This window comes from Rhinatrema bivittatum, chromosome 8 (genome assembly GCF_901001135.1).
Source record: "Rhinatrema bivittatum chromosome 8, aRhiBiv1.1, whole genome shotgun sequence".
Taxonomy (NCBI): domain Eukaryota; kingdom Metazoa; phylum Chordata; class Amphibia; order Gymnophiona; family Rhinatrematidae; genus Rhinatrema; species Rhinatrema bivittatum.
In genome coordinates, this window is record NC_042622.1 from 276130109 (window position 1) to 276149300 (window position 19192).

At 43.7% G+C, this 19192-nt stretch overlaps 1 protein-coding gene across 1 annotated transcript in view; it reads right to left on the reverse strand.

Annotated features, from left to right (window-relative positions):
* DOT1L (DOT1 like histone lysine methyltransferase) overlaps positions 1-19192 on the reverse strand; it is a 590530-nt gene that overhangs the window by 251501 nt on the left and 319837 nt on the right. Inside the window, 3 exon segments of the mRNA XM_029610991.1 lie at positions 7192-7275; positions 16539-16555; positions 16558-16579. Of these exon segments, the coding sequence (XP_029466851.1) occupies positions 7192-7275; positions 16539-16555; positions 16558-16579 (123 nt within the window).

A 19192-nucleotide genomic window follows, 5' to 3' on the forward strand; every position in this document is an offset into this window, starting at 1 on the left:
ATGGTGGTATGCACCAACTGCACTCAGATGAACTCTAACAGAGCTGGTTTTTAGGCCAACTTCCAAGAGGTGCAGAAGGTATTCAAGCAGTTTTTGTGTGGGGCAGGAGAAAGGGCCTTCTGCTCACATCACATGGAAAATCTCCTCCACTTCAGTCCGTAGGACTTTCTAGTGGAAGGTTTTCGAGAAGCTACCAGGACTTGAGACACATCCTCTGAAAGATCAAGCGGCTGCAGGATTAACCTCTCAACATCCAGACTGTGAGCAACAGGGCCTGGAGGTTTGGATGCCGCAGTTTGCCTTGATCCTGCGTAATGAGATCTAAGGAAGTCCCCAGACTGATCGGCTCCCGGAAGGACATCTCCCGAAGGAGCGGGAACCAGACCTGTCTCGGCCAATGAGGATCATAGTCCCTCGGTCCTGTTGCAGCTTCAGGAGAGTCTTTGTCACTAGCGGAATCGGAGGATAAGCATACTGAAGGCCCTTACCCCCAATGGTGGGCAAAGGCGTCCGAGGCTGGTTTGCTGTCTGACTTGTATAGGTAGCAAAACTGAGTCATCTTCCTTTTGCAGGGGGACGCGAACAAACCCATGTCCAGGCTTCCCCAGATATGGAAAATCCAATTTGCTAGCCCCTGGTCCATAGACCACTTGTGGGGCCTGAAGGCACGACTCAGGTCTGTCCGCTACCATGTTCACCATACTGGCCAGATATGTGGCCCAGAGCACTATCCCCTGCGATGAGCCCAGGACCAGATCTGGACCGCTTCCTGACACAAGAGGAATGATCATGTGCTTCCCTGCTTGTTGACATACCACACTGCCACTTGGTTGTCTGTCTGGATCAGAACATGTTTGTGGCCGACCAATCTCTGAAGGCCCATAGACCGGAGCTCAAGGAAGTTGATCTGACACTGTGCTTCCTGAGCGGACCATAGACCATAGAAATTTTCCAAAATGATGCTAAATGGCACCAACAGTGCATGTCACTTCCCTTGCCTGAATGAAGATGAAGATGCACAATGGCATCTGAAGAGTTACTGGAATCAGAATTTTCAGCCTCCAAGTCACAGGATTTCAGTAGATCAAAAAACAAAAACCATTTTGTGGCCAGAACAGTCAAACATCAGATTAACAAAAAGCATTAATGACAGAAGCCTCACATCATGGATGGGGGGCACACAGGATTTGATTTCCACAGAGAGAAAATGGACACAGCAGGAGTTGTCTCCCCTGCTAGAACTGAGAGCTATTCTCAATGTCCTACAAATCTTCGTACCTTGGTTGAAAAGCAAAATGTTACAGGCTCGGACAGACAATCAAGTGGCAATGTTATATAAACCAACAAGGAGAAGCAGAATCCTACCTACTTTGCAAAGAAGTATCAATTATATGGAATTGGGTTGACAAGAAGAAAATACATATCTCAAATATATTTCCTGGGAAAGGACAATATAATTACAGCCACAAATGGTCCCGCCACGAGTTCACACTGAAAAAGCTTTTCCACCAATGGGGGAAACCAGAAGTGCATCTGTGACTTCCACATTGCCATTCAAAAAGAGCATTCAGCAAGCCATTAGAAAGGGATGACTTCTTTATTTCATGGAACAAGAACCTACTATACACTTTTCCACCAATTCCGTTCATAGCAATCAAGAAATTGAGAAAAGACAAGGGATCAATGTTTCTAATAAGAACATAAGAAATTGCCATGCTGGGTCAGACCAAGGGTCCATCAAGCCCAGCATCCTGTTTCCAACAGAGGCCAAACCTGGCAATTACGCAAACACTAAGAAGATCCCATGCTACTGATGCAATTAATAGCAGTGGCTATTCCCTAAGTAAACTTGATTAATAGCCGTTAATGGACTTCTCCTCCAAGAACTTATCCAAACCTTTTTTGAACCAAGCTACATTAACTGCACTAACCACATCCTCTGGCAACAAATTTCAGAGCTTTAGTGTGCATTGAGTGAAAAAGAATTTTCTCTGATTAGTCTTAAATGTGCTACTTGCTAACTTCATGGAATGCTCCCTAGTCCTTCTATTATTCAAAAGTGTAAATAACCGAGTCACATCTACTTGTTCAAGACCTCTCATGATCTTAAAGACCTCTATCATATCCCCCCCCCCCCTCAGCCGTCTCTTCTCCAAGCTGAACAGCCCTAATCTCTACAGCTTTTCCTCATAGGGGAGCTGTTCCATCCCCTTTATCATTTTGGTTGCCCTTCTCTGTACCTTCTCCATCGCAACTATATCTTTTTTGAGATGCGGCGACCAGAATTGTACACAGTATTCAAGGTGCGGTCTCACCATGGAGCAATACAGAGGCATTATGACATTTTCCGTTCTATTAACCATTCCCTTCCTAATAATTCCTAACATTCTATTTGCTTTTTTGACTGCTGCAGCACACTGAGCTGACGATTTTAAAGTATTATCCACTATGATACCTAGATCTTTTTCCTGGGTGGTAGCTCCTAATATGGAACCTAACATCGTGTAACTACAGCAAAGGTTATTTTTCCCTATATGCAACACCTTGCACTTGTCCACATTAAATTTCATCTGCCATTTGGATGCCCAATCTTCCAGTCTTGCAAGGTCCTCCTGTAATGTATCACAGTCTGCTTGTGATTTAACTACTCTGAATAATTTTGTAGCATACGCAAATTTGATAACCTCACTCGTCGTATTCCTTTCCAGATCATTTATATATATATTGAAAAGCACCGGTCCAAGTAAAGATCCCTGAGGCACTCCACTGTTTACCCTTTTCCACTGAGAAAATTGACCATTTAATCCTATGCTTCGTTTCTTGTCTTTTAACCAGTTTGTAATCCACGAAAGGACATCGCCTCCTATCCCATGACTATTTAGTTTTCATAGAAGCCTCTCATGAGGGACTTTGTCAAATGCCTTCTGAAAATCCAAATACACTACATCTACTGGCTCATCTTTATCCACATGTTTATTAGCCCCTTCAAAAAAATGAAGCAGATTTGTTAGGGTAAATCCATGTTGACTGTGTTCCATTAAATCATGTCTTTCTATATGCGCTACAATTTTGATCTTGAGAATAGTTTCCACTATTTTTCCCGGCACTGAAGTCAGGCTCACTGGTCTATAGTTACCCGGATCACCCCTGGAGCTTTTTTAAATATTGGGGTTACATTGGCCACCCTCCAAGTCTTCAGGTACGATGGATGATTTTAATGATACGTTATAAATTTTAACTAACAGGTCTGAAATTTCATTTTTTAGTTCCTTCAGTACCCTAGGATGCATACCATCCGGTCCAGGTGATTTGCTACTCTTTAGTTTGTCAATCTGGCCTACTACATTTTCCAGGTTCACAGTGATTTTGTTTAGTTCGTCTGACTCATCATCACTGAAAACCATCTCTGGAACTGGTATCTCCCCAACATCCTCATTAGTAAACACGGAAGCAAAGAATTCATTTATTCTTTCTGCAATGGCCTCATCTTCCCTAAGAGCCCCTTTAATCCCTTGGTCATCTAATGATCCAACCGACTCCTTCATAGGTTTCTTGCTTTGGATATATTTTAAAAAGTTTTTATTATGAGTTTTTTGCCTCTATGGCCAACTTCATTTCAAATTTTCTCTTTGCCCGTCTTATCAATGTTTTACACTTAGCTTGACAATGCTTATGTTTTATCCTATTTTCTTCAGATGGATCCTTCTTCCAATTTTTGAAGGATGTTTTTTTGGCTAAAATAGCCTCTTTCACCTCACCTTTTAACCAGGACGGTAATCGTTTTGCCTTCCTTCCACCTTTCTTAATGCATGGAATACATATGGACTGCGCCTCTAGGATTGTATTTTTAAACAATGTCCAAGCCTGTTGAACACTTAACCTTTGCAGCTGCACCTTTCAGTTTTTTTCTATTTTCCTCATTTTCTCAAAGTTTCCCTTTTGAATGTTTAGTGTTAGAGCTGCAGATTTACTTATTGTCCCCCCTTCCGGTTATTAGTTTAAATTTGATCATGTTATGATCACTGTTGCCAAGTGGCCCCACCATCGTTACCTCTCTCACCAAATCCTGCATTCCACTAAGAATTAAATCTAAAATAGCTCCCTCTCTTGTTGGTTCCTGAACCAATTGCCCCATGAAGCAATCATTTATTACATCCATAATAGCAATATACTGGACATGTTAGACTTGGTTTCCATGGATACACAGACTGGCAATAGATCTACTGGTCAAGTTATCATTATTTCCAACCCCCTTGAAAGTATGAGGGGTTGGTCCTGCATCCAGGTCTCCAGATATTAGCACTGACGGCTGAGAGGCAAGCGCCAACTAATTCAAAAGCTTCACCTAACAAGATATAAAAGACATTCTCCTTGCAGTGAGAAAACCAGCTACCTGAAAATCTTACAACTATAAATGGACAAGATTTGCAAACTGGTATCATGTTCAAGGATCAGACCCCTTCACCTGCCCCATACTGACTTCACTGAAAAATCTCTTGCATTTGATTAACTCAGGTCTAAAGTCCAATTCAATGAGAGTACATTTAAGTGCTATTGCTGCTTATCATTAGCATGTAAAAGATCAGCCAATCTCTCAAGAGCCATTTTGTATCTAAATTTGTAAAGGGACTTTATAATTTAAAACCATCAATAAGAGCTTCTCCTCCACAATGGAGTTTAAATACAGTGCTATGACGATTGATGAAGTCATCATACAAGCCTATGACAACAGACAAAGAGTGTCTCATGGGAGACACTTGCTAACTGCCATAACATCAGGAAGAGTAAGATTGATACAGGATCTAGTTACCTACCCACCGTACACACAATTTCCATAAAAAGGGTGGTACTTAAAACTCATCTAATATTTTTGCAGAAATCAGTATCTCAATTTCACCTTGGCTAGGTTGTGATGTTGCCAGTATTTTATCCAAAACTTCATACAATTCAATCTGAACAAAATCTACAGAAAGGTACTTTTATTCTATATGGACAGAACTAAATTGATCAGAAAATTTTCCCAGCTCTGTATATCTTCTGATGCCAATAGAAAAGGAGAGGCTGTAAAGAAGCAGTCTCGTTGCTACTCAAGCATGAAGTACCCACTATCAGGACCCTGCAAAGGCCCATCAAGTCAGAGCTGCTGCTACCCTCCATGATGCACCTTAACTCAGCATTTAATCCTGGATATTTACAGAGCATTACATGGTCTGCAATACACACATTCATCAAGCACTAATGTATACAGCAGGAAACCAATCTGGACTATACCTTTGGATAAATCCTCAACTTCTCTTTCATATTGTCAGATTGCAGACCTCTAAGAATAATTACAATTCTGCTGTAATACTCAGCTGGGGAGTCCCATCTTGTGTGGCATTTTGTGCTGCTTGTCCATAGAGAAAGTAAAGTTGCCTACCTGTAACAGGTGTTCTCCGTGGACAGCAAAACAAACAGCTACACAATCACTCCCTTCTCTCTGAGATCAGCTAAGAAACAAGCTGAAGGAGAGTCAGGCAGCGAGGGCAGCATGGGAACAACTGCACATATTCAGAATAGAATGAAAAGCTCTGAGCTGAGAGAGAATTCACTGATTTGCCACTGTCAGATGAAATTACCCATCTTGTGTAGCTGTTTGTTCTGAAGTCCATGGAGAATACCTGTTACATGTAAGCAATTTTGCTTTCTCTTTTCCCCTGCAGAAATGGCAGCGTTATTTGATTCCATTTTTTCATTAAGTTCATCCAACAACTGGGGCTTCTGTAATTTGTCATTCAAAGCTTCTGAAACCACTTTTGTAAGTTCACACAGCAATGTTTCAGACATCCCCTCCATCGCAATATTAGGTTCTGGCACCATTTTGTCTTCCAGTGCTTTTGATTTTTCACTCAGGATTCTCTGTTTTAGTCAACTTTTCAGGATTCTTTTGAATAACAAAGTTGTTTATACACAATCAGCTCTGCATGTGCAAAATAAAAAATTGGAGGCTTTTTTTTTTTTTTTTAAAGAAAATAAAAAATGATTCTGTTGGCTCTCATAAAGCTACACTAAGAACATCCATTCATCACGGAGTCATCGCCAAACGTCTGCCACGGTTATCTTTTAAAATGTTTAATATTTATAAGTTCCTTTCTTGCTGTGCAATTTCATTTTATTTTTTACTTGAGTAGATGAGGGTATATTTTAATTGGCATAATCTCCACCGAGACTCGGCACGATGTCAACCAGAAATTCAAGACCAGTAATTTTGAAGATATATGTAGATCTCGGATATAAATGATGTATGCCCATCTTACTCTAGGTCTAGCTTCCTAACTTGTGGCAGTTAGTCCATCATGGAACTAGCACATGGGAATACGCAGACATCCCAAAAGCTACTATATTTAAGCTATGGAGTTTATAAGCTTTGGAATATTCCTGTCACATAAATCTAGCCGTCAATAAAAACAAAAACTGCTATACTAGGTCAGACCAATGGTCATCAAGCCCAGTATCCTGTTTCCAACAATGGCTAATCCAGGTCACAAGTACCTGGCAGGATCCCAAATAGCAGATAGATTCCATGCAATTTATGCCCAGGATTAAGTAGTGGATTTCCCCAAGTCTACCTGGTTGATACCGATTTTTGGTCTTTTCCTCCAGGAACTCGTTCAAACTTTTTTTAAACCTAGCTAAGCCAACTGTCTTTGCCACATCCTCCAGCAATGAATTCCAGAACTTAATTATGCACTGATTGAAAAAATATTTGCTCAGATTTGTTTTACATATGCTACTTAACTTCATGAAGTGTCCCTAATCTTTTTATTTTTTTTGAAAGCATAAAATCTGATTTGCATTTACCCATTCCACTCCATTCATGATTTTAAAGACCTCTTGTCATATCTTCCCTGAGCCATGTAAAGGTCATAAGGTTACAATGAACAGCCACAAAAATGTAAAGAGATACCAGATATCATTAGTACATGACTATTGAGGACTAGGACTTCTGTCACCCGTGATGATTTAACTGGACTTGAGATTAGGCTGGGGAAAAGCATAGCAAGAAAGAAGAAGAGGGTTACACTGCTCTACCAGGTCCAATTTCAGGCCCTCCTATAGAATATCACGATGAAACCAAGAGTGCTCCTCAGAGCCTTACGTGCTATACCCTCATGGCATGCAGGGTGATCAACAAAGGGATAAAAATGCTACCTTGCTTTCTTGAACCTTTGTTGGAGTAGTTGTGTTGCTCTTGTTTTCTCTTTGCTGACGGCGCCTAGCTGCCTCTTGTTCTTCCTGGGAAAGAAAAGTCGTTTAATATTTTAGTAGTATGAATCTTTCTTCCATCATCTATTCTCACCCTTTTCCTGTCTTTGGTGGAGTAAAAAATATCACCCCTTCAGATCTAAGCAAACCAAATACCACGACACAAGATGGGTCAGAAAACTTGCTGAGATACGGCACTGAAGAATGAATATTCACAAAATTCTGAAAAAGCACTACATGGGCAAAGTAATACCAAACAATCACACAGCCCTATTCATTTTTGTTTTTTCTGGGAAGTTATCAGCATTTATTACAATAACAGAGGACTAAGCACTTTAGTGCAGGGACAGTATCCAATGTACATCTATACTGCACCAGTAGTGCTACAGAAATAAGTAGTAAAACTGGGCCTAATGGAGAAATTACTTACCTGATAATTTTGTTTTCTTTAGTGTAGGCAGATGGACTCAGGACCAATGGGTATTGTGCTCTTCTGCTAGCAGATGGGAGACGGAGTCAGATTTCAAAGCTGACGTCAGCACTAGATATACCCCTGCAGTAACATCAGCTCTTCAGTATTCTCTTCGAAAAGCCATTGTAGATATATCTTTGCTTAAATAACCTATTTCCAAAACTGTAGACTGCCAGTGCACTCAACCAATTAACGCAGACACCGGACAAACTATGTCTTGAGCTAGGGGTACGCCGCGGCTAACCTGTATTTGCTTAGTCTCCAGGTTTGTTATCCGAGGTTCTCCTTTTCTGGGGCAGCAGTGGGCGAGATGCTGAGTCCATCTGTCTACACTAAGGAAAACAAAATTATCAGGTAAGTAATTTCTCCATTTCCTAGCGTGTAGCAGATGGACTCAGGACCAGTGGGACATACAAAAGCTACTCCTGGACAGGCTGCATCTTCTCGGGCTTGAACATCCAGGCGGTAGAACCTGGAGGTGTGTATGGAGGACCACGTTGCCGCCCGACAGATCTCGGCGGGCGACTTAGCTTGGGGTTTCTGTCCAAGAAACTGCCTGTGCCCTCATAGAATGAGCCTTAACCTTGTAGTGGTAAGGGCTTTCCTGCCTCTATGTAGGCCGCCTTGATTACTTCCTTGATCCAGCAGGCTAGGGTTGCCCGTGAGGCTGCTTCTCCTTGTTTCTTCCTGCTGTGAAGAACGAACAAGTGATCCATTTTGTGCACCGGTTCCGATCTTTCCACATCCCGCACTCACTCCAGGAGACAAGGGGTGCCAGCATGGCCATTTGGGTAGGGCCTACAATGTTCAAGAGGCCTACTTTTGTTGGGCAAAATTTTTAAAAAGCTAAATATATCTATTTCTATCATGTGTAAATAAAAATTTCAATTGTAACTGAAGAATTTGCTGACAAAAAAAACTCGTACAGCCTTCTTAAATAAATAAAAATTATTTGGGAAATTTAGAAAACAATTTCTCTTATTAAGTATCACATCAGAACCTTACATAGGGCCTACTTTTCTTAGCTGGCACGGGCCTAATTCCTGCTCTCTCCGGCCCTGACCGCACTAGGAGTCTGCCAACATTTAGATGGCAAAGAAGGCGTGAGTCTTCAGAGTCCTTATGTTCATCCGGAGATGGTAGTGAGATGGTTTAGTTCAAGTGAAACTTGGAAACCACTTTCGGTAGGAAGGAGGGGACAGTGCACAGCTGTATGGTTCCAGGTGTGAACCTAAGGAACAGTTCCAGACAGGATAGTGCCTGTAGTTCGGAGATGCGACGAGCTGTACATATTGCCACCAGGAATACCATCTTCAATGTTAAGAGGCGTAGTGACAGACTGCGTGTTGGTCTGAAGTTAGCCCCAGCTAGGAAGTCTAATACTAGATTCAGATTCCATAGAGGCATCGGCCACTTTAGGGGTGGTCGGAGTTGTTTAACCCCTTTCAGGAAGCGGAACAAATACGGATGGGTTGATAGCCGGATACCGTCCACTTCGGCTCTGAAGCAGGATAGCGCGGCTACTTGGACCTTGAGGGAGTTGAGTGACAACCCCTTCTTCTTACCGTCCTGTAGGAACTCCAGAATCATGGGAAGCTTAGCTGTCCGTGGGAGTTTTCCTCGGTCTTCGCACCAGGCTTCGAATACTCTCCAGATCCGTATGTATGACAGGGATGTGGAGAACTTGTGCGCTCGGAGCAGGGTGTCAATCACGGTCTTTGAGTGACCGCGCTTCTTCAGGCGAGTTCTCTCAAGGGCCAGACCATAAGAGAGAATAGAGATGGAGCTTCGTGGAGAATCGGGCCCTGCCGGAGAAGGTCCCTGTGTGGAGGTAGGCACAGAGGGTTCCCCGCAAGGAGTCTTTGAATGTCTGCGTACCATGGTCGTCTTGGCCAATCCAGGGCCACTAGTAGAACTAATCCCCTGTGGTGTTCTATCTTGCGGATGACCCTGCCCAGTAGTGGCCATGGGGTGGAAGGCGTACAGTAAGGCTTCCTCTGGCTAAGTCTGGAGGAGAGCGTCAATCCCTTGCGAGTGTGGCTCTCATCTGCGGCTGAAGAACCTGGGAACTTGGGCACTGAGAGGGTGGCCAGTAGATACATGGATGGGAGGCCCCAGCAATTTACTATCGGTTGGAAGGCTGCGGTCGACAGCGTCCATTCTCCTGGGTCCAGGCTCTCTCTGCTGAGACGGTCTGCTGAGACGTTGTCTTTTCCTGCAATGTGGGAGGCCGAGATCCCTTGTAGGTTTGTCTTCGCCCATGCCATGAGAGGGTCTATCTCCAGAGACACCTGCTGGCTCCTGGTTCCTCCCTAGTGGTTCATGTAAGCAACTGTTGTCGCATTGTCCGACATTACTCGAATCGCTTTGCCTCGGAGTCTGTGGCTGAATCGCAGGCATGCTAGTCTGACTGCTCGAGCTTCCAGGCAGTTTATGTTCCATTCCGCCTCTTCCTTGTTCCATTGACCCTGTGCTGTCAGTTCCTGACAGTGGGCTCCCCACCCTTGCAGGCTCGCATCCGTGGTGAGCCTACTCTTCTGCTTAGGAAGTCTTCCTGTAGCCACTACTGGAGCTGAGAACGCACCTCTGCTGGTAGTTGGGAGGCGAATTGAGTAGTCCTGGGACAGTGGGCTCCATCTTGACAGTAAAGAGCACTGGAGCGGTCGCATATGGGCCCTTGCCCATGGGATGATCTCCAGGGTTGATGCCATGAGGCCGAGGACTTGAAGATAGTTCCATACCTTGGGGCGTGCATTTGTCATTAATCGTCTTAATTGTTCCATCAGCTTCCTTCTCCTCGGGGGAGGGAGGAAGACTTTGTTCTGTTTGGTGTCGAAACGGGCCCTCACGTATTCTAGAGATCGAGAGGGCTGCAGACTGCTCTTGCCCATGTTCACGACCCAACCGAGTTCCTGCAGTAGGCTCTTGTCTCTGCTGGTCACCTGCCGGCTCTCTTCCGAAGACTTTGCCCCGATCAGCCAGTCATCCAGGTAAGGGTGTACCAAGATCCCTTTCTTCCTGAGTGTTGCCGCCACAACCACCATAATTTTGGTGAAGGTTCTGGGGGCGGTTGCTAGGCCAAAGCGTAGCGCTCGGAACTGGTAATGGTGACCCAGTATCGCAAAGCGCAGGAAGCGCTGGTGATCCTGATGGACTGGGATATGAAGGTAGGCTTCGGAGAGGTCCAGGGAGTTTAAGAACTCTCCCGGTTGTACTGCCATTATTACGAAGCGAAGAGTTTCCATGTGGAAGTGTAGTACCTGCAGATGACGGCTGACGTTCTTGAGATCCAGGATGGGCCAGAATGATCCTTCCTTCTTGGGAACGATAAAATAGATGGAATAGCGCCCCGTATTTTGTTGGGACGTGGGAACCAGAGTTATTGCCTTAAGGCAATTAGTCTTGTTAGAGTGTTTTCCACTGCCAGCCTCTTAGTGTGGGAGTGGCTGGGTGACATCATAAATTTGTCTCGAGGAATGCTGAGGAACTCCAGAGAGTAACCTTCTCGAATGTTTAGTACCCATTTGCCGACGTTATCTCGACACATCTTTGGTAGAAGAGGGCAAGTCGAACCCCTATCTCCTCTTCCTGTGGATGGGTCGGCCCATTCTCATTGTGGAGCACAGCTGGAGACTGCCCCCGGGCCTGCTCCTCTCTTGGTCTGTCAGTTCCAAAAGGGCTGGGACCTTCTGGAGGGATGAGGTGCCTAGAACTGTGAGTTCCTGTAGGGTCTAAAGTGCTGCGAACCTCTGCCCTTGGTTCTTCTGGGGGAGGGACGCTGAGATCTTTTACTCCTATCTTCTGGTAGCCGAGGCACTGGGGATTCACCCCATTTGCTGGCTAACTTCTCCAATTCGCTTCCGAACAAGAGAGATCCTTTAAAGGGCATTCTTGTGAGATTCACTTTAGATGTCGCATCCGCAGACCAATTCCGTAGCCTTAATTGTCTTCTGGCTGCCACTACAGAGGCAACGCCCCTGGGTTGAGGTGCGCACCAGGTCTGAGCTTGCATCCGTTAGGAAGGCTGCTGCAGGTTCCATCTCACCGGTATACGTTCTGGAGTTATTTGCCTCTCTCAAGAGAAGCAAGCAGGAACGTGCCACCTGTACGCAGCAAGAAGCAATCTGCAGTGTCACTGCTGTTTGCGTCAAAGGCCTGCTTAAGGATGGATTCCAATCATCTGTCCTGAGTGTCCTTCAATGCAGCCCCTCCCTCAATGGGAATCGTTGTTCGCTTTGAGACGGCACAGACCATAGCATCCACTTTCGGGAAATGCAGGCGTTCCTAGGATGATGGCTCTAGAGGGTATAGGGCTTCCAAGGCCCAATCCCCTTTGAAGCTGGCCTCCGGGGTATCCCACTCCAGGTCAATCAATTCCTGGATGGCTTCCATCATTGGAAAGTAGCATGAGGCCTTACGAAAGGACACCAAGATGGGGTTCTTCTTTGGATCCGCCATAGGGTCCGTGCCTGGAATACCCAGCGTCTTGGAAACAAGGGCTGATAATTCGTCCTTGTGGAAGCAGCGAAGTATGGTTCGGTATGGTTCCATCCCTGGAGGGATTTCTCCTTCTTCCAGGGAATTGCCCTCATCATCTGAAGTGTCTGGGTCCCTGTCAGGGAAGTTCTTGGTTAGGCGAGGCATGTCTCAAGGCATCCGAGCAGGGTCGGGAGGATCTTGTGCTTCCGGCAGTGGTTGAGCCCGGGGCTGATTGCGCCTGAACGAAGGCTTGCAGGCCTTGAAAAAATTCCAACTATGAGAAGGTCCCTGGGTCCCTGTTAATCTCGGGGAGAGTCGGAAGTAGGGGTCCCAGAGGTGCCCTCCTGTGGAGAAGCCATCTCGGAAATGCACAGATCTGGGGAGCTATCGTCAGTAGTAGTTCTGGACCCATTCCCCGACAGTAAGGGACCAGGCTTTGGTCCCCCCTGGGCTTCTTCGCAATGTTGACACAGGCAGAACTCAAATTCAGGCTGTGCGGCTCTTATGTGGCAGGTTGTGCAAAGAGTGCCTTCAAGCCTTCTTGGGCACTAGTGCCATTGTGTTTGCACGCGTGCATTGTATTTATATATTTTATTGATTTTCAAAAAATGTTACAAAGTAAATACATATTCCTTAATAATTTAACAGGAAATCTTTTCCAGATATATAACATCCACTATGATATAATCAATTGCAATTTGGATTCAACATCTGAAAAATTAGAAAAACATCAGAGGCTTATTACCTAATAGGGAGACTTTAAACTCAAACTTTACAGAAACATTCTGCATTGTAATTCCTGCATTTACTTAATTTATTCACTGGGTATGGGGGACATTACTGCCAGTTTCCTTTGTTCTATAAACATTTTCAAGTGATCAGGGGAAAAAAAGATTAATGTATCTTGCTGTTTTTTAATCACACACTTACATGGATAACGAAGTATAAATGAGTATCCCATATCTGTTACTTCCTGGCGGTAAGTCAGAAAGTTTTTCCTTTTCAATTGTGTGAGTGTGGACAAGTCAGGGAAAATTTTTACCACTCCATCATTAAATGAAATAGGATACTTTGTAAAATATACTTTCATCACTTTGTTTAGCTGCAGAAGATTCATAAATGATACCAACAAGGTACCACTATCTATAATCTGATTGTTTGTACTCTCTAGAAAATGTGTCAGATTCCCTTGAAAGGGAGTCTCCTCTATATTCATATTGGGGTTTCTATTGGGAAGAAAATAACAAAAACTGATCTCAGGCAAATCATTTTCAGGAAAAAGCATAACTTCTCTAAAAAATCTTTGTAAAGTTTCCATAGGAACTTCACCTACTATACGAGGAAAATTCAACATTCTCAAATTTAATCGTTTCACATTGTTCTCAAATATCTCGATTCGCCTGGAAAGAAAATCCCTGTCTTTGACGACAGCTACCTGGAATTCTATATTTTTCTTCCCCATATCCTCTAAAGTTTTAACCCTATCTTCTGTAGCTTTTAATTTATTCTGTATCTCTATTACTTCCTGTTTGTTTTCCTTGGCATTATCATCCATTTTCTTCTCTAACCCTTTTAAATTCAAGGACATCGCTGCCATCATGTCCCACAAAGTCTCCAGTGTGACCACTGTGGGTCGTTCTAAAGTCTCTGGCAGTCTCATTCTATCTGCAGTTTGATCTTCTCCTCTTTGATCTGCTCCCCCCTCAGCACTTCCTCCACCAGTAGATGGTGTGGTATCGGTAGAATGAGACTGTTCCAGTATTACTTCAGGGGCTCTTCACTCTGGTGGTAATCCCAGATTTGGGCTCAGTGAGGCCTCCTCCATAGATTCTGATCCACCTCCCTTAGGGCCAGAATCAGCGGTTTCTTTGGCTACTGGATTTAATGCAGGATTAACCATAAAACGTACAATTTCCTGCTGTGTTAAAGTCGGAAGTTGCAAAGAGGGATACACCCTTACCTTGCCCTTTCGTTTTGGAGGCATCTCACAAAAACTTTCAGTTGCAGGTTGTTCGTTTCTGGTGACAATGCAGTCTACTAGCCTCTGTGCGGTAGCTTCTTTTTATAGACAAATATTAACCTCTCAGCCTCTCGCACCCGAACGAAGCCGAACAAAGCCGCGCGCCCCTTAGGTGCGCGCGGCTTGGTGGTGCGCCGGCGGCAGTGGCGCGCCTAAGGACGCTGATCTTATAGCGTCCTCCAAGGGCTCCTCCCTCCGGTGCAACAGGGAGCAGAGAGGTCCAAAATTAGGAACAAGTAGCTCACCCGGGGCTGCTTCCAGTAAGTAACTGCTGCGTCAATCTCCTCTCTGACGCCGATCTTATAGCGTCCTCCAAGGGCTCCTCCCTCCGGTGCAACAGGGAGCAGAGAGGTCCAAAATTAGGAACAAGTAGCTCACCCGGGGCTGCTTCCAGTAAGTAACTGCTGCGTCAATCTCCTCTCTGACGCCGATCTTATAGCGTCCTCCAAGGGCTCCTCCCTCCGGTGCAACAGGGAGCAGAGAGGTCCAAAATTAGGAACAAGTAGCTCACCCGGGGCTGCTTCCAGTAAGTAACTGCTGCCACGCGTGCAGTTGTAAACGCGGCTGTGCGTGTAGTTATGCACACAGGTGCACTCAGTTGTGTGCGCGTCTGTATTGGACGTGGGCAAGTTAGGCGTATTGGTCACCCGGCCTGCCCCGCGCGTACCACCGGTCGAGAAGGGAAGATGGTGCAGACGACCCCCATGCGTAAGATGGCGCCCCGTGAGGGTCTCCACATGTGTGGACCCTTGCACTGGATCGGGCCTAGCCCAACCAAGGCTGCTCAACCCCGATCAGTACTCCCTTTTAATCCTGCCGGAAGAATATTTTGGTACAGCAATCCGAGCTCTGGAGACCGGAGACCTGAATTTAAAGATTTTTTATTGCCTGGTCTCGGCGCTTACCGATCGTGTGCCGGATGGTCTCCGGCTGCGGGGGAGAGGGAATTACCTTCACCGACACGCTCTTTTCTGCACCTGCTGCCTTTCAGCCACACTAGGGGCTAAGTCCACACCGGGAACCAGCTACCGGACCAAGGCACAGCTCTGAGAGATATCGGAGATCACCTCAGGAATTCTTGGCTGGGGGAGGGACCCTTAGGTATCACCGCATGAGAGCAGGGCTCAGTCTTCTTTAAGGTATATTGAGTTTCTTCTTTGCTGTAATTCTTAACACTGTTCTAGTGTGTGGGATAGTGTCCGCATCTGCTGGGAGACAGAGATACTGAAGAGCTGAGGTTACTGCAGGGGTATATCTAGAGTGACGTCAGCTTTGAAATCTGACTCCATCTCCCATCTGCTAGCAGAAGAGCACAATACCCACTGGTCCTGAGTCCATCTGGCTACACGCTAGGAAAAGTAGCCTTTAATCAGAAAGAGTTTTAAGGAAATCATGGATAATGGGTCCTGTTCCACCTCAAAGGAAAAATGGAAAACAAACATGATAATCAATCTAATGAACTGGAAAAAGGCCAAACAGGCACAGAAGACTGCAGGACTGTCTCTAAGGGATTACAGTCAAAGTGAAAACAAGAACAAGATAAATAGAGAAGAATGAGAACATAGAGAAGTAGGTTGCGATGAATTGCAGAACAGGCAAAGCAAAAGGAGTCGGGGCCTATTGCATTAGTAACTCGCCTTGCAAAAGGAAAGATTTGGAACAGATTTTGAAAGTGAAGGAGAAACAATTTGGCCATAAGAGAATTAATTTAAGCTCACAAATGCAAAATATTCAAGAAAAACGATAAGCATTTTTTAAAAGATCATATGATTTGAAGGTCTTCTCTTTTCTCTGTACAATCCTTTCTTCCTCTTCCCCTTTCTTTCACTAGCAGGAGGAGATAAGCCTACCTGCATCTGCCTCCTTCTTAGATAGCTTCAATCTGAAGTCTGACCCATGCAGTACCCTAATCTCGAATCCACCAGCATTTTAGATTGAAGCCAGCCCAATTGGAGAAAGATACAGGTAAGGTGCAGTGCTCTCTTTGCCAGCAGGAGGAAGGGAGAATCTTATCAGGGGGTGGATTATACCAGAAGGAGGGCAGTACTGAAGCATAGTGTACAAAGGCAGTCATCCCAATCTGCCCTTCTCTAGAGGGAGTTCCGAATTCAGGGCATTGTCAAACAGAATCGAGGCCCAGGGCCTGTATGCAAATTTCAGTTTTGTTGTTGTTTGTTTATATGTAAATTATTAGGTGTATGATTTTGTAAATCGCTTAAGCATTTAAGTGATAACTAAATATCAATATCTAGCAACGCCCTTGCCTGGAATACGAGTCAGTGCGCCACTCAAACTAACAGCAAAGGTAAAATAATAACTTACCCTGAGTTTTGGATTTTGAGACTAGAAAAATAATTTTCAAGCTGAAAAGCAGAAAAAAAACACAAGTAAGTGGGTGGATTGTTTTTTAATACCCTTTTAACCATGCACAAACTGCATTATTCTAAATGGCCCTCCATGTTGCATTAAATATCTAAGGTGAAAGCTGTGTTCTAAAGAATCTTAATCTTCAACTGAAAACAAAGATATTTTCTATCATGGTCCTGTTTCTTGTTTTTCCCAAAGGCACAAAATGGGGAAAAGCTTTAGTAAATCAGATTCAAATTTGTAAGAGCTGAACCTCCTCTATGGATTGCTTAAAAGAAAACTCCATTTTCTGTTAAAAGATCAACAACTCAGCCTTTAGCCAGGGAAATTCAGAGCTGTGCAAAAAATTATTCACAGATACTCCTGAACAGTACCTTTTGTGCAGAAGGAAAAAAAACATTCCAAGGAACAAGCATTTCTACATATCTGGTCATTTATGTCACTTGCAAATTTTCTGAAGGATGGCCACAATGAATATTCGCAATATACTCCAAGATTTTTTTTTTAAATTCTTTAAGAAATTCATTTGCAATTCCTAGACATCTCTCCTTTCAACTTCGTATCACCCTTTGTTCTTGAGCTTTTCTGTGGAAAATGCTACTTTCTTGTACTATATTGAAACTGTCTAGATATTTAAATATTTTTAGCATATCCCACCTCTCTCTTCTTACTACTCAAGGGTATATTTGTGTTCTTTAAGCTATCTGTGCAGAGCTTGTACTTCAGGCCCTATACAATTCTGGTAGCCTCTCTCTGAACTGCTCCCATTCTCTAAATGTTCTTACAAAACTACAGCATCCAGAACTGAACACACAGTATGCGAGGTGGGCCTCCACTAAGTAACCTGTTCAAAAGATAATATTCTTTCCTTTTTTCCTACTAGTGTTACCTGTTTTTATGCACCTGAGCATACCCAGGCTGATACTGTAAACCCACATGGAAAACAGGTGGTCAGTGTTGAGCGCCCGCTTTCATAACGCGCGCCCAGCCACCTCTCCTGGGCACACGATATAGTATTTAAATGAGGCGTCATGCTAAAAAGAAGACGCTAGGGACAATAGTGAGTCCCTAGCTCCTCCTTAGCAACGGAAGCCCAGGAGAGGTGGCTGTCAGCGGGTTTGGAAAACGGACGCTCAATTTTACAAGCATCCGTTTTCCTAACCTCACTGCCGGCACTTTTTTTTTTTTTTAACCTTTTGGTTCCTCCGTCTTAATATTGCCACAATATTATGTCAGAGGATGTACAGAAAAGCAGTATTTTCTGTTTTCTTTACACTTTTTCTGAGCACAAAATGTGTGAATTGGGTGCATTTTTTTTTCTGTATTCCGGGCAAATAGCTAATAGCCTCATAAACATGCATTTGCATATGATAAGTGCTATTAGTTTTGGGTGGTCTGGATGTGTGTTTTGGTTGCGCTAAACCCCTTACTGTATAAGTGGTAGTGGACATGTGTCTGATACGCACATCCCACCGTGGGTAAGTGCGCTTTACTGTAGCGGCCTGACTGACTGGCAACCTTCAGGTCCTCATAAAGGATTACTTTTAAGTCCCTTTCCTGCCTGGTAGCTGCCAGTATTTGCCCTTCTAATTGAAAAGTGATTAAAGCATAGAAAGGTGTCTTTTGTGGATTTGTGGTTGCCGATGCTCTTAGAAACGTTTTGCCTGCTATTTGAAGTGTTGTTCAGTAGTGCTTAGTGATTCCTACCAAGGATTGGGTGTAGAAATACCCATAATTATATATAGTTTATGGACACATTGTTTTTGTACATCACCATCAGGATTACTTAGATACACCATATTTTGACTGCTTATATTATTGTGGGAAAGTTATGTGTCTTTCTGTGTTTTGTATATTGTGAATGTGATGTATATTGGTTTTATATTGCACTTTATTGAAGTGGAGGGTGGGTATTTGTTGGGTAGGAATATATGTTGTGTTTTTTTTGTTTTTTGAATTATTTGTATTTTGAACATTATTTTATTTTATTGTTGGCAATTTTTATATTTGATTCATTTTGCATTTTGTATATTTTGGGTTGGTTTTTTTAAAATTAAAAATGTCTACTAATACCACGCTTTTTTGGTTTAATTTTTATTTACTTTATTGTAATACTGGCTTTGGCAATATCCAATTTCCTGGCCCCCTTTAGGCACATGGTGGGGTTTTGTCACATTCTGGACTGCATATCCTGGAGCAGTCTGTGTATCAGGATTACTGTGGTGTCCAACGGGGGCTGTAGGAGTTGCAGGTTGTTGAAAACCTTTTTTCAGTTCCACTTCCTTCCTGACCATAAAATTCTACCTTGTGTGTCAGCATCAAAACAGTATTTAAGTCCTATTAAGGTGCTGGTTCCTTTAGTAGAGGTTTACAGTTTGGACAGACCTTTTATGAACTTAACTACTAGTGGTTGTTGCAAAATTGGTTTTCCATCATCAGTGTTGTGATAAGCTGCTATTGTGATCAAATGTACTCTAATGGAATTAGTTTTCAGACCAGAGTCCATGAAGTGAAGCATGTAAAGGAGTATTTTAGAAGATGAATATGCAAAACGTTGTTCTCTTTGATGTGTGCACCAAATCTCCTCCATTTGAAATTACAGGATTTCC